Raw genomic sequence first — 20,136 nt, 5'->3', positions numbered from 1 at the left:
TAAAAAGCTCTGCCATCTCCAGAAAAATACATATGTTCTTATTCATCAAAGGCAATCTACCCCTTTTGTTGGAAGGCATAACAGAGCTAATGGTAGAGGGGCCATTACTGATAGCAAATGGGGTGTGTTCAGAAAGGAGAGAAGTAGCTGCTTAAGAAACAGCATCTGCCTTGCACTCTTAGGAGCCATTCCATAAATATAAAATGATCAGTAAATGTGTCCATGTAGATGTGCATTAGAGGCCAACAGGAAAAAAGAGTCTCCTCCTCCTCTTCTTGAGTTGTGTTAATTTAAACCAAGTTCCACTGAGTGAGTGACTTAAACAGCAGAGATTTATTGTCTCAGTTCTGGAGGCTGGAAGTAGGAGGTCAAGGTATTGGCAGACCTGGCTTCTTCTGAGGTCTCTCTCCTAAGCTTGAAAATGATTATCTTTTCCTTGTGTCTTCCAATGGTCTTCACTCTGTGTGTGCCTGTGTCCTGGCCTCTTCTCATAAGGACACTAGTCATGTTCGATGACAGCCCACCCATAAGGCTTCATTTAAACTTAATTACATCTCTAAAGGTCTCATCTCCATGTACACTAGTTGCATTTAAGGTGCTAGACATTAGGACTTCAATGTATGAATTTTGATAGGGACACAATTCTGCCCACAAGAAGAGCTAAGTCTAGCCAGGTGCAGTGGTGCACGCCTATAATCCCAGCAGCTTGGAAGGCTGGGGCAGGAAGATAGAGAGTTCAAAGCCAGCCTCAGCAAAAGTGAGGCACTAATCAACTCAGTGAGACCCTGTCTCTAAATAAAATAAAAAATAGAACTGGGGATGTGGCTCAGTGGTTAAGTGCCCCTGAGTTCAATCCCTAATACCCACCCAACAACAACAACAAAAAAAACATGTCATCGTGGTCACTCTGTACTAATTGATGTAGAGTATCTAGTTGGTGTGAGGTGCTAATTTGGGTGCAGTCTTCTTTATAGTGGATGCACCATTCTCCTGTTTCCTGACACCATCATTCTTCCTTAAGCAAATAAACACATGAGAATGTTCCTTGGATTAAGCCCTTCCTTCCTTCCTTCCTTCCTTCCTTCCTTCCTTCTCTCTCTCTCTCTCTCTCTCTCTCTCTCTCTCACACACACACACACACACACACACACACACACATACAAATACACACACTCATTTGAAATGTAATTGTTACAAAGACGCTTCAGGAAGATACTAATGGTTTAAGTTAAAGGTTAAGTTCAGTTTTTAATGAGATAAAATTTAGTAGACATTTAATTCCTATTGTTTTGTTCCTGTGGTACAAAGAAAATTCCTGCCTTGATTTCCTACTGTCCAATTCACTGGCAGCTTTTTACTACTATTTTTTAATATAACTTCGCTGATCAATAACAGTTTTCCAAAATGCAAAATGAATTTGACAAAATTATACTATGTGCATCTATAAATATACCAGTGAATTCCACCTTTATTTATATATGTACAGCACAGAATATATAAACAGGTAGAAGGTAGACCAGTAGAATAGAAGAAGAGAAATAAATAGAGATCAAGGAAGGGAAAGGAAAGTTACTGGGGACTGGAATGGAGTAAATTAAATCCCGTGCATGTATGATTATGTCAATATGAACCTAACTATTTGTGTTCAACTATAATGCACCAATAAAAGCAAAAAAAAAAAAAAAAAAACAGTTCTCTGACCCTGGTTCCTTCCCCACAGTGTACAAATACATTGAATTTTCTGCCATTATTAGGCAGTAACCATGATCTTCATTAGAAGCTAGGTATCAAGGTGCCAGATGGTGGTGCAGCAAATTGTGAAAGACTCACAGATGTAGAGGGGAGGTACAGTGATTGTACCAAAGTAGCTTGCAGTGACCTGAGGAGGAAACTGGATCAAAAATGCATCAGAAGAAGTAGAGGTCCAGCCCTAAAGAGTCTAAAAATGAATTCAAAACCCAGAGAACCCAAAGAAGGGTCAAGGCTGTATTCAGAGGTATCAGGCAGAAATGGAACTGGAAATGAATAAGAGGCTTCCTGATTCATCAGCAACATTCAATACATCTGTCTGCCTTTTATTGGCCAGGCTGTTTGTTAAGCACTTGAGATATGAATGCATATAAGAAATGGTCCAAAACATCAAGGTTGTTACATCTAATTGGAGAGAAGGCGGTTTAAGGAAAAATAAAGGAAGGCTCTAGATTCAGGATCCTCTTAGAGATCGGTGATTGGGGATGAGATGGTTTGGCTTCAAGTACCACATGCATGTCCTAACACTCAGGTTAAACCTTGCTAAACCACCGAAGAACCAATGGGCATCCACACCAACCACTGCCATACCTTCCAACCTCTTCTCAACCCTATTACTCTTTCAACACTTCTCTCTCCAAGATCATCATGAACCCCAAATTGATAAATTCAAGGTCTTCATTTCTGCCCTCATCTTATATCATCCTGACCAATACTCATTCTTGAAGTTCTCTCCATCTCAGGTTGTGTTCTCCTGGTTTACCTAGGCCTCTCTGTTGGTTCTGTTGGCCCATTTTTCAAAAGTTTCAAAATTTCTACTACCAGCCCTCCTTTTCTTCTTTCTGACGCTCTCCTCTCCTTCGATACCTCCTTCTTTAGCATAAACTTCAAGCCTAATCTGTCTTACAGTTCCAGACCTGAATTTCTACTGTCAACTTAACCTGAGTGTCACTTCCAGAGACTCTAGTATACCGTGTTTAAAATACAAGTCAGATCTTACTTCCTACTCTATTTCTTCTTCTATTTTCTACCCAGTTAATGCTATTCGTCATTCACTTGTCCACACTAGAAGATCTGAAAACACCCTCATGAAAATTAAACACAGCACATTTACCTATGAGTATTTAATAAATTAGTAGCTTATTGCATCAAAAAGTTTTAACTTTATCCCTTTGGACAAATCTCCTGAGGCTGTCCCCATCTCTCATCCTGATATCCGTTTGGAAACATCACCCTGACATACCTAGCAAGTGTTTGCATGTTTTGCTTTCCCCTCCTTCATTGTCTTTGTTTCTATCTGTCAAAGACTCTACATTGTTCAAGGCAGGTCTCCTCACCTGTCCTAGGTAATACCTTCTTTGACCACATCAGACCATGGTAACCACCAACACACCACCACCTCCTCCACTCTTTGAATTCCTCTGGCACCTAACAGCTGTACCACAGAATTTAGCACCTGGCTACACACTTGTTCTTTTTCTTTGATATAAACAAGATAGAGCCAGTCTAATTTTCAGGGGTTCGTAGGCAAGGTAAATTCCTCCCTGAGTTTTTCCCAGGAATGTGGCTTTGAGGAGGAATTTATATTCTTCCTTCCTTCAGGTGGTGAAATTTGTACACCTCCTTGTGATGTGATGTGTTTTCCTTTTTGTCTTAGTTTATGAGGAAATTTAGAGCATCTTCAGTACCAGACTGTAATAATCAGCTTATCTCAGGATCCTGGAAATAGGTATTGGTCTACCTTTTTCTTTAGCACTCTCTGTTGTGTGTTCTCAATTTTACAGTATAATATGTAACTTGGAAGGTACAATAAATCCTTTTGGAACAAAGTGAAGAAAAATAGATTCCCAAATAAGCAATTTTCTTCTCTTATTATTTCAAAATTCTCATTTTCCTACCTGAAGTGTTAGTGTTTGAGAACAGAGTCAGATCTTACATTCCTAACAATTGCCCAAAATAGAAAGCAAGTGTTAGATCCTTAGTAAATCACTGTTGATGGATTAATGCTCTTGGCTATCCTACCTGAAATATGTGCTCTGTTAAAGGAAATAGGTTTTCTTAAACTAAGGTGGAACCATTACCTAAACTGACATGATTCTAATGAAGGGTCCTTAGTATACCTATTTCAGCTAGCATTTCATTAAATATTCAATATATCAGCAGAAAAACACAATAAAAATCAAAAGTTAAAGTTTTAGCTATTATAATGTCTAAGCATAAATACTTAAGACAGAGAAGATTAACAAAATCAAATAGTTACCACCAGCAACACTTACTGGATAGTAGAGAGCACTTTCCCCACAATCCCAAAACCCTACTGGCTGCCTCTCTGATACACACAATATTCAAGTGGTAGATATCTGACTTACGTTTGTACCCCTTATCCCTGTATTTACTCCATTCCCCTACCTTCCTAACATAAGATGGCAAATATTAAAATTGGCTTTCAATAAATCTACCTGTCCTAGCCATCAAATTCTTCCTGCCTACCCACCTTTTTTCTTTTTATTATTATTATTGTCATTCCTTTTTAAGCTCACCCAGGGAGAATACACTAACTTTGACAGAAACCACAAGAACGTAATCATAGAGTCACCTCCAGACTTGGCCTATGTTCATACTTCCTGTCTTTTTACCTCCACCTCCACCCACAGCCCCTTCTAAATATTCACCCACCAACACATGCCTATAGCTGTTGAATATTTATGCAGGTGTGTGAATAATTCATGTATGTACAAGCACTTTGGAGACTTAGAATTCACCCAGCTGATTGGGCTCTCCCATTGTGCAAGAAGTGAGTGCTTGGTGAATCCTTTCTCTTGCTCTTTGAACCAGCATGAAAATGTTTGCCTTTGTATTTTAATGATATACTGCAGAGTTGCCTTCCCCAAGTTTCTCATTTTAAGCAATAGTGGAGAACGAGACAGACGAGAGAGAGAGAGAGAGAGAGAGAGAGAGAGAGAGAGAGAGAAATATGAGAAGGAATGAGAACAGAAGGCTCGCTATATAATTATGAGATTTAAAGATACCCCCCCCCTCCTGCTTCCCTGCTGTAACCTGTATTTTATGCCTTATGTTGAAAGATAAATTAAAATTGATCTTTACCCCAAAGTAGCTGTGGATCAAACCAATGTGGGTCCATCTTGACCAACCTTCTGTGACCATTTAATTTTGCAAATTGTCTAGGACATTAAATGATTCTAGATTACTACTTCCCAATGGTCACTTCCAATGCCCTAAGTCACCTCACCTCCTATTTAGTTCATGTTTACTTCTTGAATAGAAATTAAATTCAGTTTGGCTTAGGTGAAACAGAACATGGTAAGCAAATCTGTTGAAAAGCAGAAAGTATATCAGACATATTCTTCATTTGAACAAAATATTCCAACTCCTGCTATTTCGGATTCTCCATGCTGGTTCTCACCACCATTAAAATAAATACAGTATCAGCTGTACTAATATTGTACATATTATAAAGATATGTTGCTTTTAATGCCAGTAGACACAAGAATGCCAAGCTACCAAAAACTTGCCTTGACTTCATGTGTGCGTGCACAAACACAAGCACACACATTTTTTTCTAAATGTTATATTTATTTTTATAATGACATCATTAATGTAAGATTAGTTCTTGGCACTGAGAAATATTAATTTTAGAAATTGGTATTTTAGAAATAAGTATGAATGGGGAATAAAAGTAGAATCTATGGATCCAGATTTATAATTTGATATTTTTAAAATTTCTTTAAAAATTACTGATATGTACAGTTTTAATATTTTTAATTTTTTTAGTTGTTGAAAGACCTTTCTTTTATTTATTTATTTATATGTGGTGCTGAGAATTGAATCCAGTGGTTCACACATGCTAGGCAAGTGCTCTACCACTGAGCCACAACCCCAGCCACCAGTTTTAACATTTTATTTCTGTGAGATAGTTTGTAAATATATGCTAGAGTGAAGATTTCAGTTTAGTAATTAAAAGATTGCCTGGGTACAGTGGCATGCACTTATAATTCTAGTTAGGAGATTGAGGCAGGAGGATCTCAAGGTTGAGGACAGCCTGTCAGAAGGAGGAGGAGAAGGTGGAGGAGGAGGAGGAGGAAGAGGAGGACAGAGAAAAACTCAAGAATTGGCAGTTTAAATATTTAAAAATATTCAAGTGGAAATGTTTTGCTATTTGCCTACCCCCTAGTAAAATGCAGTTGCATAATTTGATATTAAATAAGTAATAAGCAAACAAAACTTGGACCTAGAAATACCACTTGACTGGCTAGTCTTTCTAACTATTTAAGGCTTCAAAGCATGAATACAATCACATGACTGGCTGCTTCTAGTCCAATCCATTATCACCTCTCCACATTCCCTTTTCCTTTTTATCAACATCCATCTCTTCCTTCCAGCCTCCCAATAGTCCCTGACCATTATGGACATATGGGATGCTTCTTTGTCTGATAGGATGTTGGATATGAAACTTTATAATTATGGTAGGAACAGATTTGGGGCAGGTGCAGCCCAAGAGGGGTCCTTTTGAACCTGCTTGCCTCCTTCTATTGCCTGTGATCTTTCCAAGAGAGAACAGCAATCCAGAAGGAGATCATCAGTCAAGAGAATAGCCCTCTCTATTGCAGGACACACCCAACACAGCTGACCCAGGTTTGGGAAACATAAGGACCAACTCTATGGCCTGCCTCAACTCAAACAAGCAAGAAGCTGAATGGAACCAGAAAGCCCCAGTGGTTGAGATGAATGCAAGAGGCATTTGGAAAGCGCATCACCACTGGCTCTTAAAATTCCAGTTTTAAAGGAAAACCTTTAGGTGGAGCTAATATTCATAAAAATGCATGCCAGAGTGAGAAATATTCCTTTTATGAATTAAGCAAAGCTTGTAGATTTTTCCCGTGGCTTTAAACACTCAAATACTAGTCAAAACCTGTGAATATGTATACATTCCTTTATATGGATAATTAGCCTCTTTATTGGCGGCGCCTCCTGGATTAGTAGGATTCTTCCATGCAAATAAGCTGTAGAGGAAGGCAGTATAACAAAGAATACCTTTCATGTGGCTTCAGATCTTATTCAGTAAAACTTCCACATTTAGAGAAAGAGAAATGCCAAATTCCTAGATTTCCATATTTTAAAACCATTTCAAATGGTTTTAAATTAACTAATTTATCAAAATAAAATCCTCACAGATTTTCCATTGATATACATGAGCAACAAATAGACCCACTCTTCCCATTCTTTGGAAAATAGACTCACCAAGGAGTGGATGTCTAATTTCGAACTTGTGACTGTGATAGAAGTCATGTGAGAATCATATGTATTGTTTGAGTAATAACCCACTGAATTTAAGATAAATATAGGCTAGTTGGTGCATTAGCATCTCAACTTAAGTTGCAATAAAGTTTTCCATTGATAGTACCAAATTTGCAACACCTCTCTCTCTTGGGCCAAGAGAGTTGGGTTTTTGGTTGGATTTGTGAGTTTGGATTGATTTATTTGTTTATCCACTTTCTTTTCATGGTAGAAGTATCCATTTTTGTTGTGAGCCTGAAGTTTTGGGGTCCTTTGGTGGTTTTTTTAAAAAGTGATATTGTGGTCTCACATTTTAATGTTTCCTGGAAGAACTGGCCAGCTGTTTATTTTAATTACTTCACAGGAACCCACATGACAATATTTGAAGGCCATTTTCATATTACTCATTGTTTATTGTTTTGGTCATGTTTTTTTTCCCAACAGGATGTAGTTTTCAAGGTAAGATTCGATTGGTTTTCCTTATAGTTCAGAAATCAAATTTAGAACTTATTAATTTTCTTCTCTGTCCCCCCCACATAGTACCCTCTACCACCCTATCCTTCCCCTCAAAGGAACGGTCATGGTTTGGATAAATATTTCCACTAAGTCTGCTTTGAAAGCCAATTATTTAGAAACAAATACAATCTCTCAAGAACCACAACGTTTGAGGGTGTTAGGAAGTATTTTTACATAAATCTTCCTGTTCACCAGCCTCCCAAACACTAAGTCCTAAAGTGATGCCTAGAGGTGCCTGAGAAGAGGAAAATAACATTACGTTCTCTAACTGTGACTTTGGCACATTTGCGACGTTAGAAATAGAGTCGCCTCTTCAGAAATCATTTTAGAGTTAACTGATTGGGAAAATATGCAGGTCTATTCATTTTCACAAGTATACTTATAAAATCAAAGCTCAGTTCTCAAGATCAAGTCTTTATTGTCAAACATTAATGGATGTTGTAAAGTTTCATTTTTAAAACAGATTTCACTACCTGCCGAAAGTAAATTTAGCATTCCTTATTCCTTCTCCAATCCATCAAGGAGGAGGAGGTCTGTTATTGTGTTCATAATTCCACATTATTTATAATGTGCCATATGCTGATGCATTTCTGTATTATTTGAATGAAACACAAAGTTAAAAATCCCTGAAGTTACTACAATGTTTTGTGGAATCATAATATGAATTCTAAAAAGCATCGAGGAAGATAGATTTCATTATAATCTGTGCCTGTGAAGGGAATTTAGGGGGGAAAAAACTTTCACATACTTGATTCCATTCTCTCATTGCTATGAGTGATAAAGCACATAATAAAACAGTCACAGAATCATAAGGCTAACGGGGTTAGTAGTTCCGGCTTTCCATCTTACAGATATGAAAGCCAGGATCCAAGGATGTTAAGTGAAATTTCCCAAGGGCTCTAGTTTTTCCAGAGTTTCCCATTCCCTTTCTGTCTGATGCAGACTTTGTTAACCTCATCTTTCAGAGAATGTAAATCATAGCCCCTCATCCAAAGTCACTCAGCTATTCAGTGAACTGGGGACAGGTCTTTGCCTTCTAGCTCATTTTTTTCTACTCTCCAAGGCTCTGCCTGCTGTTGATCTCTGCAGGCTGAAGGGCCACTCCCATCCCATTTCTAGCTTTTAGGTGAAAAAGATCTCTGTTTCTCTCACAAGGTGCTACAGACTCCTGCAAACGTGTGGGTAACATCCTCAGGATCATTAATAACAGGAAATAAACATTCTGACTGCAGTGTTTTTTCAACTGCCTCTCCGAGTTACATAGTGTGTACTTAGTAAATATTGGTTGAGTTGAACGGGGAGTAGAGGTAACAGATCTCCTGGTTTTTCTGCGAGGACTGAAGACCCTGTAGAAGGAGCTTTTGGTTCCAGTGAGTAAAAGACGTGCTTAGCCAAGAGAAAACCTGAGAACCAAATCGGACTCCACCGCTTAAAAACCTTCGTGACCTTGGGAAAGTTACTAACTTTCCTGAACTATAATTTTCTTTTCTGTAAATACCATCTACCTTACAGGGATTTTATGCGGATTAAATTAGACAATGTGTGCACAGAGTTGGGCACACAGCGCACACCCTTCCCTGCCCCTCGTCTGTTCGGGAGGTGACTGGTAGCCTGCTTCTCCTCTTTGTTTGAAAGTCAGGGAATTAAAATCAAGCTGGGCTGTGTCTAGATACTGTAGCATTATTGGCACAGCCCTGGAGACTTGAATGAAACACAGGGTGTCATGACTTTATTTCATTGGCAAGTGCCACACGTGCAACCCATGGCGAGTGGTGAGGTTTTCCTTTTTTCTTTGACACTTCACTTAGCAGAGGAAACTCCCAGGTGAAGGGGGTTTTGTGTGGTGAAATTTGATTGTTTTGAAAAACGCTTTCTACAGTAACATGCTGTGGAACAATATTTAGTTAACTAAATGGTCTTTAGTGTTTTGTAGAGTAAATATTTAAAATCATGACACTTCTGTGGCTTAGGTATACAAATGATATTATAGGATTTCTCCTTGAAATCATTGGTCAGATTTGTGCCCATACTTTCCACCTTTTCAAAATTTGGAATATTCTAAAATAATACTCACGTACTAAGAAATGGTAATAAGTATGAATGAGAAATTTATGTTTTGCAAATTCACAAACCCAATCTTTAGGATCTGACACTTTGTAGTTCTGTTATGGAAATGTTAGAATTTCATGATATATGTGTTTACCATAAATTTGTTACATTAAGTATTTGAGGTAGATTTTCAATCTGAATATCCTTTGAGCACAAATAAAACAGAATGATAAAATCTCTTAATTGTGCAAAAAATACAATTACTATTCAAAATAGTACTATTGTAAAATAACTTTTGCCTACGCCTGTAGTTTATGCATATGCTGGACTTGAAAACTAGTGGTTTGTCAATGTGAATCGACTTGGTACACTGATAATGAGTTCAATCAATCTTGATTAAGACATTCCCAGCCTGTGAATTTATCAAGGCTAAACAGAGCCTTGGAAAATATAGGCCCTTCTCCCTGCTCCCAAACAGGAACATACTTTAATTTAGAATTATTTTCATAGTGACTTTTATAATAGAAGGTTCATCTTGGGGGTGAAGGGTGATAAGGAAGTTGGAGAAAAGCAGAATAATAACAACATTTTAATCAATACTATTATCATGAGAAAACTGGGTTTTGGCAACATGAACAATGGCAGTTATTTCCAGATGTTTAAAAAGTAAAATCTGCCCAGCACCACAAAAAAAAAAAAAGAATAAAAAATGAAGTCTCCAGGATGCAGCATAATTTTGACTAAATGTCTCAGAAAATAAACTACCAAAAGAAAAACAAAAGAATACTAGCGATTAACAGATAATTTAATAAGGTAATTAACCCACGAAATAATATCAGCTCCTTAGAAAATGACCGTTTAAAGATGACGATCTTTTATTTGATCAAAATAAAGGTGACAGATGTTATATGTTTATCTTATGTCCATTTTTGTATCCGAAACTAAACTTCTGGCTATCCTCAGATGTACTATTGGCTGGGTTAATGAGAGAGTATTCTTTTTTAAATGTGTATAAATCTTTGCCATCCTTTGACTTTAAGAAAAATACAAATAGTGGCTGACTGGCCATAAAATCCAGAATTTGCAGTGGCAATAATCTCCTACTATGAGTTAGAATTCAATAATCACAAACGATCACTGAAGAAGCAGATTCTCCACACTGCTTTGTAAAAATATATAAATAAGGAGAAATGGTACAATCACACTATTTTCAGCAATCATTGAATATTCAGATTTTCTGGGAAAAGGAGTTAGAATCACCTCGTCCAAAGAGTGAGAGGCAGAAAGAAACTATGTCAGTAGCCAATAAGCAAATGATTTCGGCTTTGAATCCCATTGCAAAGATGGTATATAAAACATCTTGCATAAAAGATTTATAAAATACAAAAGTATAAGGCCTGGGTCCAGTTAATTTTTGTTGATATTTCAGTGTCACACATTCTTTTTCAAATTACACCCCCCCAAAATACACTTTTAGAATTAAAACATCCCTCCCTATCCTACTCTTCTCTCTCTCTCTCTCTCTCTCTCTCTCTCTCTCTCTCTCTCTCACACACACACACACACACATACACACACACACAATACCTCATCTAACATCTATGTTGCTTCAATATGTTGAAATTTTATTTGCTTCACAGTGGTGGTTTTTTTAATGTCAAAGCAATATAAATCATGGAAAACGAAATCATGTGTAACTGCTATCTTAGTAAGTTTTTGCATTATATTTAGGTTAAAGAACTTTTATTATCTTTGCACTGATTTTTCTCAAAATTTCAGCACATGAATTTTGGTGTACTTTATACTCACAAACAAACAGGGCACTTTGGGTCTTTGCTCTGATTTCCTACAGGTAACATTCTTTGAACATCTAATGCAGAAAGGATTTGATTGTTACATTGTATGTTATCTTCTCCTGGTCCTGTTACTCTGGCCTGTATAGGCATCCAGTAGAATCCATGAAGAGAGTACAGACAGCTGACTGGATGAAGACGACAGTGGGGGGGAAAAAAAACTCCCATTGTTTAGATTTCTGTCAGAGGATATAAGAATATTTAATTTCTTTTTATCTCTGGGGCTTTCATTATCATTTAAATTTCATTTTACATTAATTGATCAGGGATTAGTAAAGCCATTATGCAGAAATTAGAATAAGACAAGCCAGATGGAATGAATAATTCATAAAGTCCAATTACGTTTTATTTCTGGTGTACTTTCAAACTTGCCTCTGACTTCTGTGCTATTTTGATGTGACAATATTCACTGGAAATCAAGAGTGCCATTTTAATTTATTGTATCCCTCTGGAGTGGAGGCATTTGTATGCAATGGGAGTATGTTAACGCATTTCTCCTCAGAACACCACTTTTAGGGTTCTTGGAAAGACAGATCTAGAAAATATGGCTCATTTTCTCTATAGAAGTTTAGGGGTACTACAAGGAGCCTCACCAGTCCACTTGATTTGGGCGAACTACTCCCAACTAGAGAGGCTAAGGTCTTGGGACCGCGAAATTTTCACCTCCTAGAAGAGATATAGCCCCTTTTAAAATGTTTGTCCCCATCCCCCGCCACCAAAGAACCGTTAAAATACGAATTTGGCCTGGAGTTGGACTGGAAGCCGCAGGAGCTGGTGCAGCTGCAGGCCGCGACCACGAGGTGGCAGGCGTTGCCTTCGATGCACGGGGCTCGGGCTCCGGGAGCGCCGAGGCTTCGGAGCTACCCCGCAGGTCTGAGCCCGGCCGACCAGACCACTCCTGGGTTCAGGCTCCGAAAGACTCGCAAAGCGTTGCCCGGCGAGAATTCCGAGCTAATGGCATCCCCGTCCACCTGTCTGGAATGTCTCTTACAACTGTGTCTGAAACCGCCTCCCTCCGCCGGTCCCAGCCCCCGGCCCCTTCAGCGTGCCCCCCCTCCGCCCCCCCGGTATTTATTTATGCCACTGGACAGTTCTAGTCACATTAAAGCTCCGGTTCACCTTCTCGAGGACTTTCATCTCGGGAAGTTTTATGACACTTTGTGAATGTGCAAAGTTTTTAATTAGGCTCCCTAGACAGCCCGAGGCAGCAGCAGCGCCACAAAGTCTTCACGGTCTCTCTGCTTTACAGCACAACAAGCCGCTCTACTCCTTTGAAGACAATGCAGACTATGTGTACGATGTCATGTGGTCCCCCGTGCATCCCGCGCTCTTTGCCTGCGTGGACGGGATGGGGCGCTTGGACCTCTGGAACCTCAACAATGACACCGAGGTGAGCGGCGGCGCAGGCGCCCGGGCCGAGGGCTGGGAGGGGTGCGCAGGAGGCCACTCGCAGTCTCTGCCTCTTCATCTAAATCGGCCTTTTTTGGACAGACCCTCCAATTGCAGGAGGGTTGCTGGCCCCCTGTTCTTGACTACCCTGAAGGGAATTGGCAGATGCATTGGCCAAAAGTCACTTGATTTCACTTCGTCTCTAAACTCTGTCAGATCCTGGACAATTAACCACCCTTTTGGGCAAAGGGCAAAACTATACGTGTTTACGCCTTTCCCGATGGTCAAGGATACACAGGCATTTTTCAGAGCAGTGTTAAAATAACTTTATTGGCAAACACTTGGAAAAATTAGGTTTTGTGGACGCTGATTTTCAGATTGGGCTCTTCAAGGGGGCTAATTTTGTTCAGCTTTTGCTATTTGTACAATTTCTATTTTGAACCCACACGCAAAAAAAAATGACTGTTAACTATTTCTTTTTTGTTTAAATCTATCATCCATTTGATTTTCACTAAGGTAAATGTGCCTTGTCGAAGATGTTGAACTCAGAGTCAGCATCTGACAATGGTGTTCAACTTTGAACAGATTAGCATATTCCAACAGGAATTTTTTTTAAGTGGAATTTTAACATGTCACATTGAGAATAGTTCACAAGTGAAAAATGCCTATTTTTTAAAAAGCAGTTGGTAGTGCAAATGTATTGCTTTAAAAGCACACTGTATAGTTTTGTATTAAAATTTATGCCATATGCATTGTTCCTTTTTTCCAACTCTCAACATTATTGAGGTGCTAATTCAGCTACTCAGATATTTGGGTGTGGGAGTTTTTTTATAATAATATTAAATATCCTTCAACTTTATAAACTAAAATGGTCTCTGCATCATTTCCTGACTTCTGATTCTGGGAAGCTCTCCATAAATACAAATGGGCAGATATGAGCAGCAAGGGCTGCAAACTATATGTCAAGTAGAGAACAAGAGAAAGGTCTTTTGAAGTGTTTTGAGCAGGAAGCAGCTCAGCCTTTTTAATTAGGAAGGGCTACAGCTGGAGGATATGAAGGAGGAGCACACTTCCTCATTTTTTTTTCTGGAAGAGCGCAGGGAAATATCCTTTAGGTATTGTTATTGAGTAATTAATTGTATCTTCAAGGGCATATATATATATATATATATATATATATATATATATATTCTGTATTTATATATATATTCTGTATTTATATATATGTATATATATATGTATATATATACATGTATATATATACATATATATATAAATACAGAATTTCTGCCAAATTTATTTTAAAAAAATCTTTATGTTTAAATATTTTTCCGTTTACCTCAAAGAACTATGTGACAAGGAAGAATTATGTAATGAAACATCTTTGAAAATAATCAAAAGGCATGAGCATGTGAAATGCCCATCACTGTGGATGTTGAAATGTTTATAACATTATTACTCTTAATAGAAAGATGTTATTACCTTACATTGTAATGGTTTCCCAGTCTTTCATCACTGTTGATTAAAATCATATTGCTTCTATTTGGTAGAAGAAACTCACTTAAAGCAACCAAAAAACAAACACTTTCCAGATTGACTTAGGAGACCACTATATCAGAAATCAGGCTTAGTTGAGGTAAGGTTTAGGTGGTGCCCAAATGCAGGATACAGACCCCTTCATAATTCCTATATAACTTTTTTATTTTGTTTAATCTGTCTTTTAGGAAAAAGGAAATTAATATGTGAACATTACCAAGTATAATTTTTTTCCCTTTTCTTTCTGTAGGTTTCAAGAGACAGCACATAAGAGTTTTATGATTAAACATTTAAAAAAAAATCATTACTGGTCATACAAACCATTTAGTTTTGTGGTAAAAGTAATTCTGCTTTCACAATAATGTAAAGATATATTGAGTCTGACTCAAATCCAGTAATGAACTTAACGCTTTTTTAAAACCCTGAAATCATTTTTGCCTTCTATCAAGTTGAACAAGATTTTTCAAATGTATATCAAATTAGGACATAAATTTGTGGGAGAATAAATGAACCTGAATTCCCAGTGCAGTAGTCTATTGGTTATTGTTCAAATTATTATGCTTTGAGACCAAGTTATTGGAGACTGCTTCTGTGCAAGAATAGTTCACATTTACCTACCTCAGAATTACTAATTTCTGCTGCTTGGTAATTTATGTCCTGTCTTATCTTTGCGAGTAAAATGATTGAGCCATAAAAACACATGAAAATACTTGCAAAACTGAAGTATAGAAGTAAGACAGGGTGAATACATGGATTATTTTCAATATAAATTCATCAAATTTTGAAGGTCATTACCAATTAAATGCACACAGATATATTCTGTCACTTCCTTTATGCAATTTTAAATTATTTCAGCACATATCATAGGCTGTGATAGCTATTTTTTGCTAGTTACAGTATGTATGAAAAGAATATTTTAAAAGCTTAAAATGCCATTTCAGTTTGCTATATTATTTATATTCGAAGTTAACAAAAGTCTTAACATGTATTAGGAATTATTTTTAATTTCTCAAAAGGTCAGTGACTTTTAAGTGATTCATTTTCTTCTATGTTCATATTATCATTTTGGCTCTCTTTTTGAGATTATTCAAATAAAATCTGATACTAAATAGAATTAGATAAGAAACCTGCATGATCCTTCTAAATTATAGCGTTAAAAATTAACTCTGAAATTCTATAGCAAAATCATGGATTTGTTTTCTGGCCAGCACACCAATAATAAAGTGTATTGACAGAATTATGGTCCATCTAAATTCATGTTGTTTCAGCCTTTGCAAGGTTTGGTTAAAAATTCAGACTCTAGCCTGCACAGCAGGTAGCTTTATTGTAGAAATTGTGTATTTTTAAAAAATAAATGAGCCAGGGACTTTTGTTTTACATTTTTGCTCACAATTGACATGCAATGATTTAAGCGGGTCAAAGAATTTTTATTGATTTCAAGATTAAGTTTAAACATAGATTCTTACATATGATGGAGTTTTTATTGCTATTTTAAAGACAGGTATTGGGTCAATAATTTCATATAAACAGATGGTTTCAATTCCCTGAATAACAGAATGCAGAAGGTGCTAAGTCACAGTACATGTCACGTTTCCATCTTAGTGCAATGTGGTTATTAGATGCAGGTCTCAAAGAGGGGCTGGAGATGATCTCAGTGGCCTTCTTTTCACAGTTTTTTTCTTTGTGTTCAACATTTACAGTTTTCTTTCTTGTGGCATGTTGTCTTTTCCTATTACACATTCTTTGTAGAAGGCTCAGGAGATCTGGTCTCTGTGTCAGTTATGGACTCCCAACCTTGAAGACAAGAGTTCATACAACTGACTGCAGAAGAGGAATACACTCACTAAAAATCCTTCTTTCAAACACTAAGTTTCTTGTTAAAAAAAAAAAAAGTTTCATTTCAGCAGCTTAGCTTCTCTTTAATAATGACTATTATTATTATTAGCAATGTTTTCAGATTTCCAGAGTTTATTAAAGGAGACATAGTCATTTTCTACAAAGTAGGTGGCTATATTCTTAAAGGATATCACCCTGCAGTTATTAACAAAGTTTTGGATCATTTCCCATACTTTGGTACTTCCAGGGAGAAGGAAAGGAAAAAAAAGAAAGAGAGGAGAGAATTTTAAGTCTTTGAAACTTTCTACCTTCATTCTTTTTTTTCTGATTATCCCCTCCTTGATGAGATTTAGAGTATCAATACATATGTTTATTTCTTCTCTGAAGATCCATATTAACATGACTTTTACTCTACCATACACCCCCACCTTTTGGCCTCTTATGGATCCTTATTCTTGATAAATTCTGAAATCTCTCTCTTTGCACCACAGCTCATGGCCCAATGGTGAAGTATCACGTTTAGTTGTTGAATTTGTATATGGGATACACACCTGCCGTAATTCAAAAAATATTTGTGTCACTGACTACGCATCGACTATGGAAAAGATCTCCCTCCTTTTCTCTTTTGTTAAAGCATCTCTCCTCTTTGTCCCTTAATTCAGTGGAGCATATTATTTGAGAACAATGAATTCTTTTTACCCATGCACAAGGGATGTATATTTCTTCCTGCACATGAAGCCAGTAGTGATTCATGTAGTTAAATGTATCATTTTGTAAATTCGTGTATTTAAATTAATATTCAGAGGTTCTTTTTTCTGTTATTACCTCTTTGGCAGGTTCCAACAGCAAGTGTGGCCATTGAAGGGGCATCTGCCCTAAACCGAGTCCGTTGGGCTCAAGGTGGCAAAGAAGTTGCCGTTGGGGACTCAGAAGGCCGTATTTGGATCTACGACGTGGGAGAGGTACATGTTTGTTGTTTGGTTTTTGTTTGGGGGGATTTTTTTTTTTTTTAACTTGTGAGTCTACTTTAAAGATCTGGGGAAATGATTGACAAGCCCTTCTGGGCTACAAGAAACCTCTCGAGTGCGTTTGCAAATTTCCACTGACTTCAGTGGGAGTTTGGCAAGGCCTTCTTGGGGCCTAATTTGGCCTCCATTTCCATGCAAAGGACACTTTAGTTAATGATCTGTATTCCTTTTAGACTGATGTAGAATTCCCAGCTTCCTGTGAAGCATGGAACTCCTCACCAATTTCATGAGAACAAAAAGTTTGCCAAATTGGTCATGTTAACATCAAACTTTGACTTTTATGTTTACTTTGAAAAGTCAAGTTTTAGTTGGTATGCTTAATTAAAATGTATACTATTTTTCTTTAATTAAAGCGTAATCAATTAAGAACGATGAGGTATCAGATATGGTACCATTTTTGTGGCATTCAAAGTTATATAAGCTATGTACCTCTGTGGCAAGTCTTATCATATAGTATGTAAAATACTCTGAATATCATGACATATGTTAAAAGAAAAAAACTACACCTTTGGGCTGGGGTTCTGGCTCAGTGATAGAGCACTTGCCTAGCATGTGAGGAACTGGATTTGATTCTCAGCAGTGCATATAAATAAATGAATAAAATAAAGGTCCATCGACATTTAAAAAAATTTTTTTTAAACCCAAAAAACTACACCTTTTATTTCAGAAAAAAAAAAAAAATCTCCTTGACTTTGAATACCATCTTTGTTTAAGGCTATATCATTAATCAATTATATTTATCTGTTTATTTTTATTTCTGTGAGAAAGTATTGACAAATACCTTCATTTCTTGTGAGATTAAAGAAATTGTTCCCTAAAGACAAAGAAAATACTGAATTTTCAAGCAAAACAAGAGTGTCATGCGAAGAAGCTATTCTGGAATCATTTGAGTCTAACATTTTCATTCCAGAGGGAAAATACACCACATTTGTATGCATAATGTCATAGGCCTGGAAGGTACTCTGTGAATACCTGGTGCACACATTTAGTTGATCACACTGAGAAAGGTTCTTTATGGTTTCATCAAGTAGTAACCTATAAATGTGACAATCTTAGCCTGTTTGTTCTATAGTGGAACTTTTTTTTTTTTGTGGAGGGGTACTGGGGATTGAACTCGGGGGCACTTGACCACTGAGCCACATCCCCAGCCCTTTTTTTAATATATTTTATTTAGAGACAGGATCTACACTGAGTTGCTTAGTGCTTCGTAGTTGCTGAGGCTGGCTTTGAACTCACGATTCTCCTGTCTCAGCCTCCCAAGAAGCTGGGATTACAGATGTGTGCCACAGTGCCTGGCTTATAGTGGAACTTTTGATGACATACTATATACTGCTATATGGCACAGTGGATTATGTTGAAACCATCTAGATGGTTTTATGAAATTTAACTGGGGCAGAAATTGAATAACCTTAGAAATGGGAGTTTTCTATTCTGGGATGAATCTCTTAGTTTTACTCTATTTCATTAGATCCTCCCCCTTGATTACTACTGATGCCACAAGCTGAGTCATGCCACAGTGACAAAGACTCTGTTAGTATCGTCCCACACTGGTGACGATGTAAATGGTCAGTTGACTACTGACTTACTTTGAAGTCTTTGGAGAAGAGAAAGCCCTTTGAGCCAGAAATGTTGCCAATAGAGTTAGAGCAATATTTTCATCAAAATGAGTATTCTTTATAGTTAATGCATCCTCTCCATGGTCTTCACCAAAGTGAAACTAAATAGCAATAAAACAAATACTGAGTTTTGAGTTATTTCCTAAAATATAAAAAAGGGACAGCAGAAAATGTAAAAACAAACAAACAAAAAAAGTTTCTTTCTTTCCATTGTCTCTTTTATTTATTTTTTTCTCTTAGTTTCCTTCATTTATAACAAGTGTAGTTGTGGGAGAAAAATAAATGTGGAGACATGCTCAGAGGACGAAATGGCAGAAAATAGATGGAACCTAAAAACTCTTTTCTCCATCTCCCCTGAATATACATAAGATCCCTCGACTCTCTTCAGATTATTTGCAGCATTAATTGTTTTATCCAAGTTTGTTGTACCTCGGGAGGATTAAAAAGCAGAATAGTTTAACAATCTGGCTTATTTTTTAAAAGGCCTTTTGTTTATATACACACATGCAAACACACCCCACCTCTATGCAATAAGAAAACAGCCTAACATGCAGAATTCTCTGCAGTAAAGTGTCTTTATAGCTTATGGACAAAATTTCTTGAATATAACTCATATTATGGGAGGATATATGATTTTACAAAAGTTGTCTGGGCTGATATGTGGCTGCTAAAACTTCTTTCTAGGGTGCTATCATCATTTCTAAATTGTAAAGTGCTGTTATACTCATATTTCTACTATCGTACCAGCAGGTCAGGCTGGTTTTCATTTTTGTATTATTGCCCTTGCTTTTCTAAGTGATATTACAGACTGTAGAAATGTCTGCAACTATAGGCCAGTCTTGCCTATTGTCTGGAGTCTAGACAGGCTATAGAAAAATCTGTGTGACACATAATAGGCCAAACAATTTGTAGGGTTGTTTATCCCTACAAATTCACTACCAGGGGGGAAAAAAACAAGGATATACGATTTTATTGAGCGTAGGTAATATTACAATCCTCTAGCCCTTCTCTGAATGACCAAAAATCAGGATAGGCTTATACACTTGAACGATTCTTTCTGTATTGTTTGATCATACACAAAGCAATGTATAGCTCAGAAAGACTCAGACTTAACAAAATCATTTTGTCTTAACTGTAGTTTTCTTGCTAAGTACTTTTGTAAAGTATCTTCTATTTACTTCAAAGGGAAGAAAGGCATTTCTATTTCTCTTCTCACCTCTCTGAACTATTCTAAGTCTCTGAAGCCCACGACTGGAGGTGCCATGTACC

General features: G+C 37.1%; 1 protein-coding gene across 5 annotated transcripts in view; it reads left to right on the top strand.

Moving 5' to 3' along the window:
* Dync1i1 (dynein cytoplasmic 1 intermediate chain 1) overlaps window positions 1–20,136 on the top strand; it is a 296,210-nt gene that overhangs the window by 260,879 nt on the left and 15,195 nt on the right. For all 5 annotated transcript variants that reach the window (XM_058572177.1, XM_058572178.1, XM_058572176.1 and 2 more), the window contains 2 exons: window positions 12,712–12,852; window positions 17,060–17,185. In XM_058572177.1, coding sequence (XP_058428160.1) covers window positions 12,712–12,852; window positions 17,060–17,185 — 267 coding nt within the window. The remainder of the gene's footprint in view (window positions 1–12,711; window positions 12,853–17,059; window positions 17,186–20,136) is intronic.

The sequence above is a fragment of the Marmota monax genome, unplaced genomic scaffold, assembly GCF_021218885.2.
Source record: "Marmota monax isolate L192 unplaced genomic scaffold, Marmota_monax_Labrador192_F-V1.1 WCK01_AAM20220418_F8-fsc00144, whole genome shotgun sequence".
Lineage (NCBI taxonomy): Eukaryota > Metazoa > Chordata > Mammalia > Rodentia > Sciuridae > Marmota > Marmota monax.
This window is presented reverse-complemented; position numbering and strand designations above follow the sequence as displayed.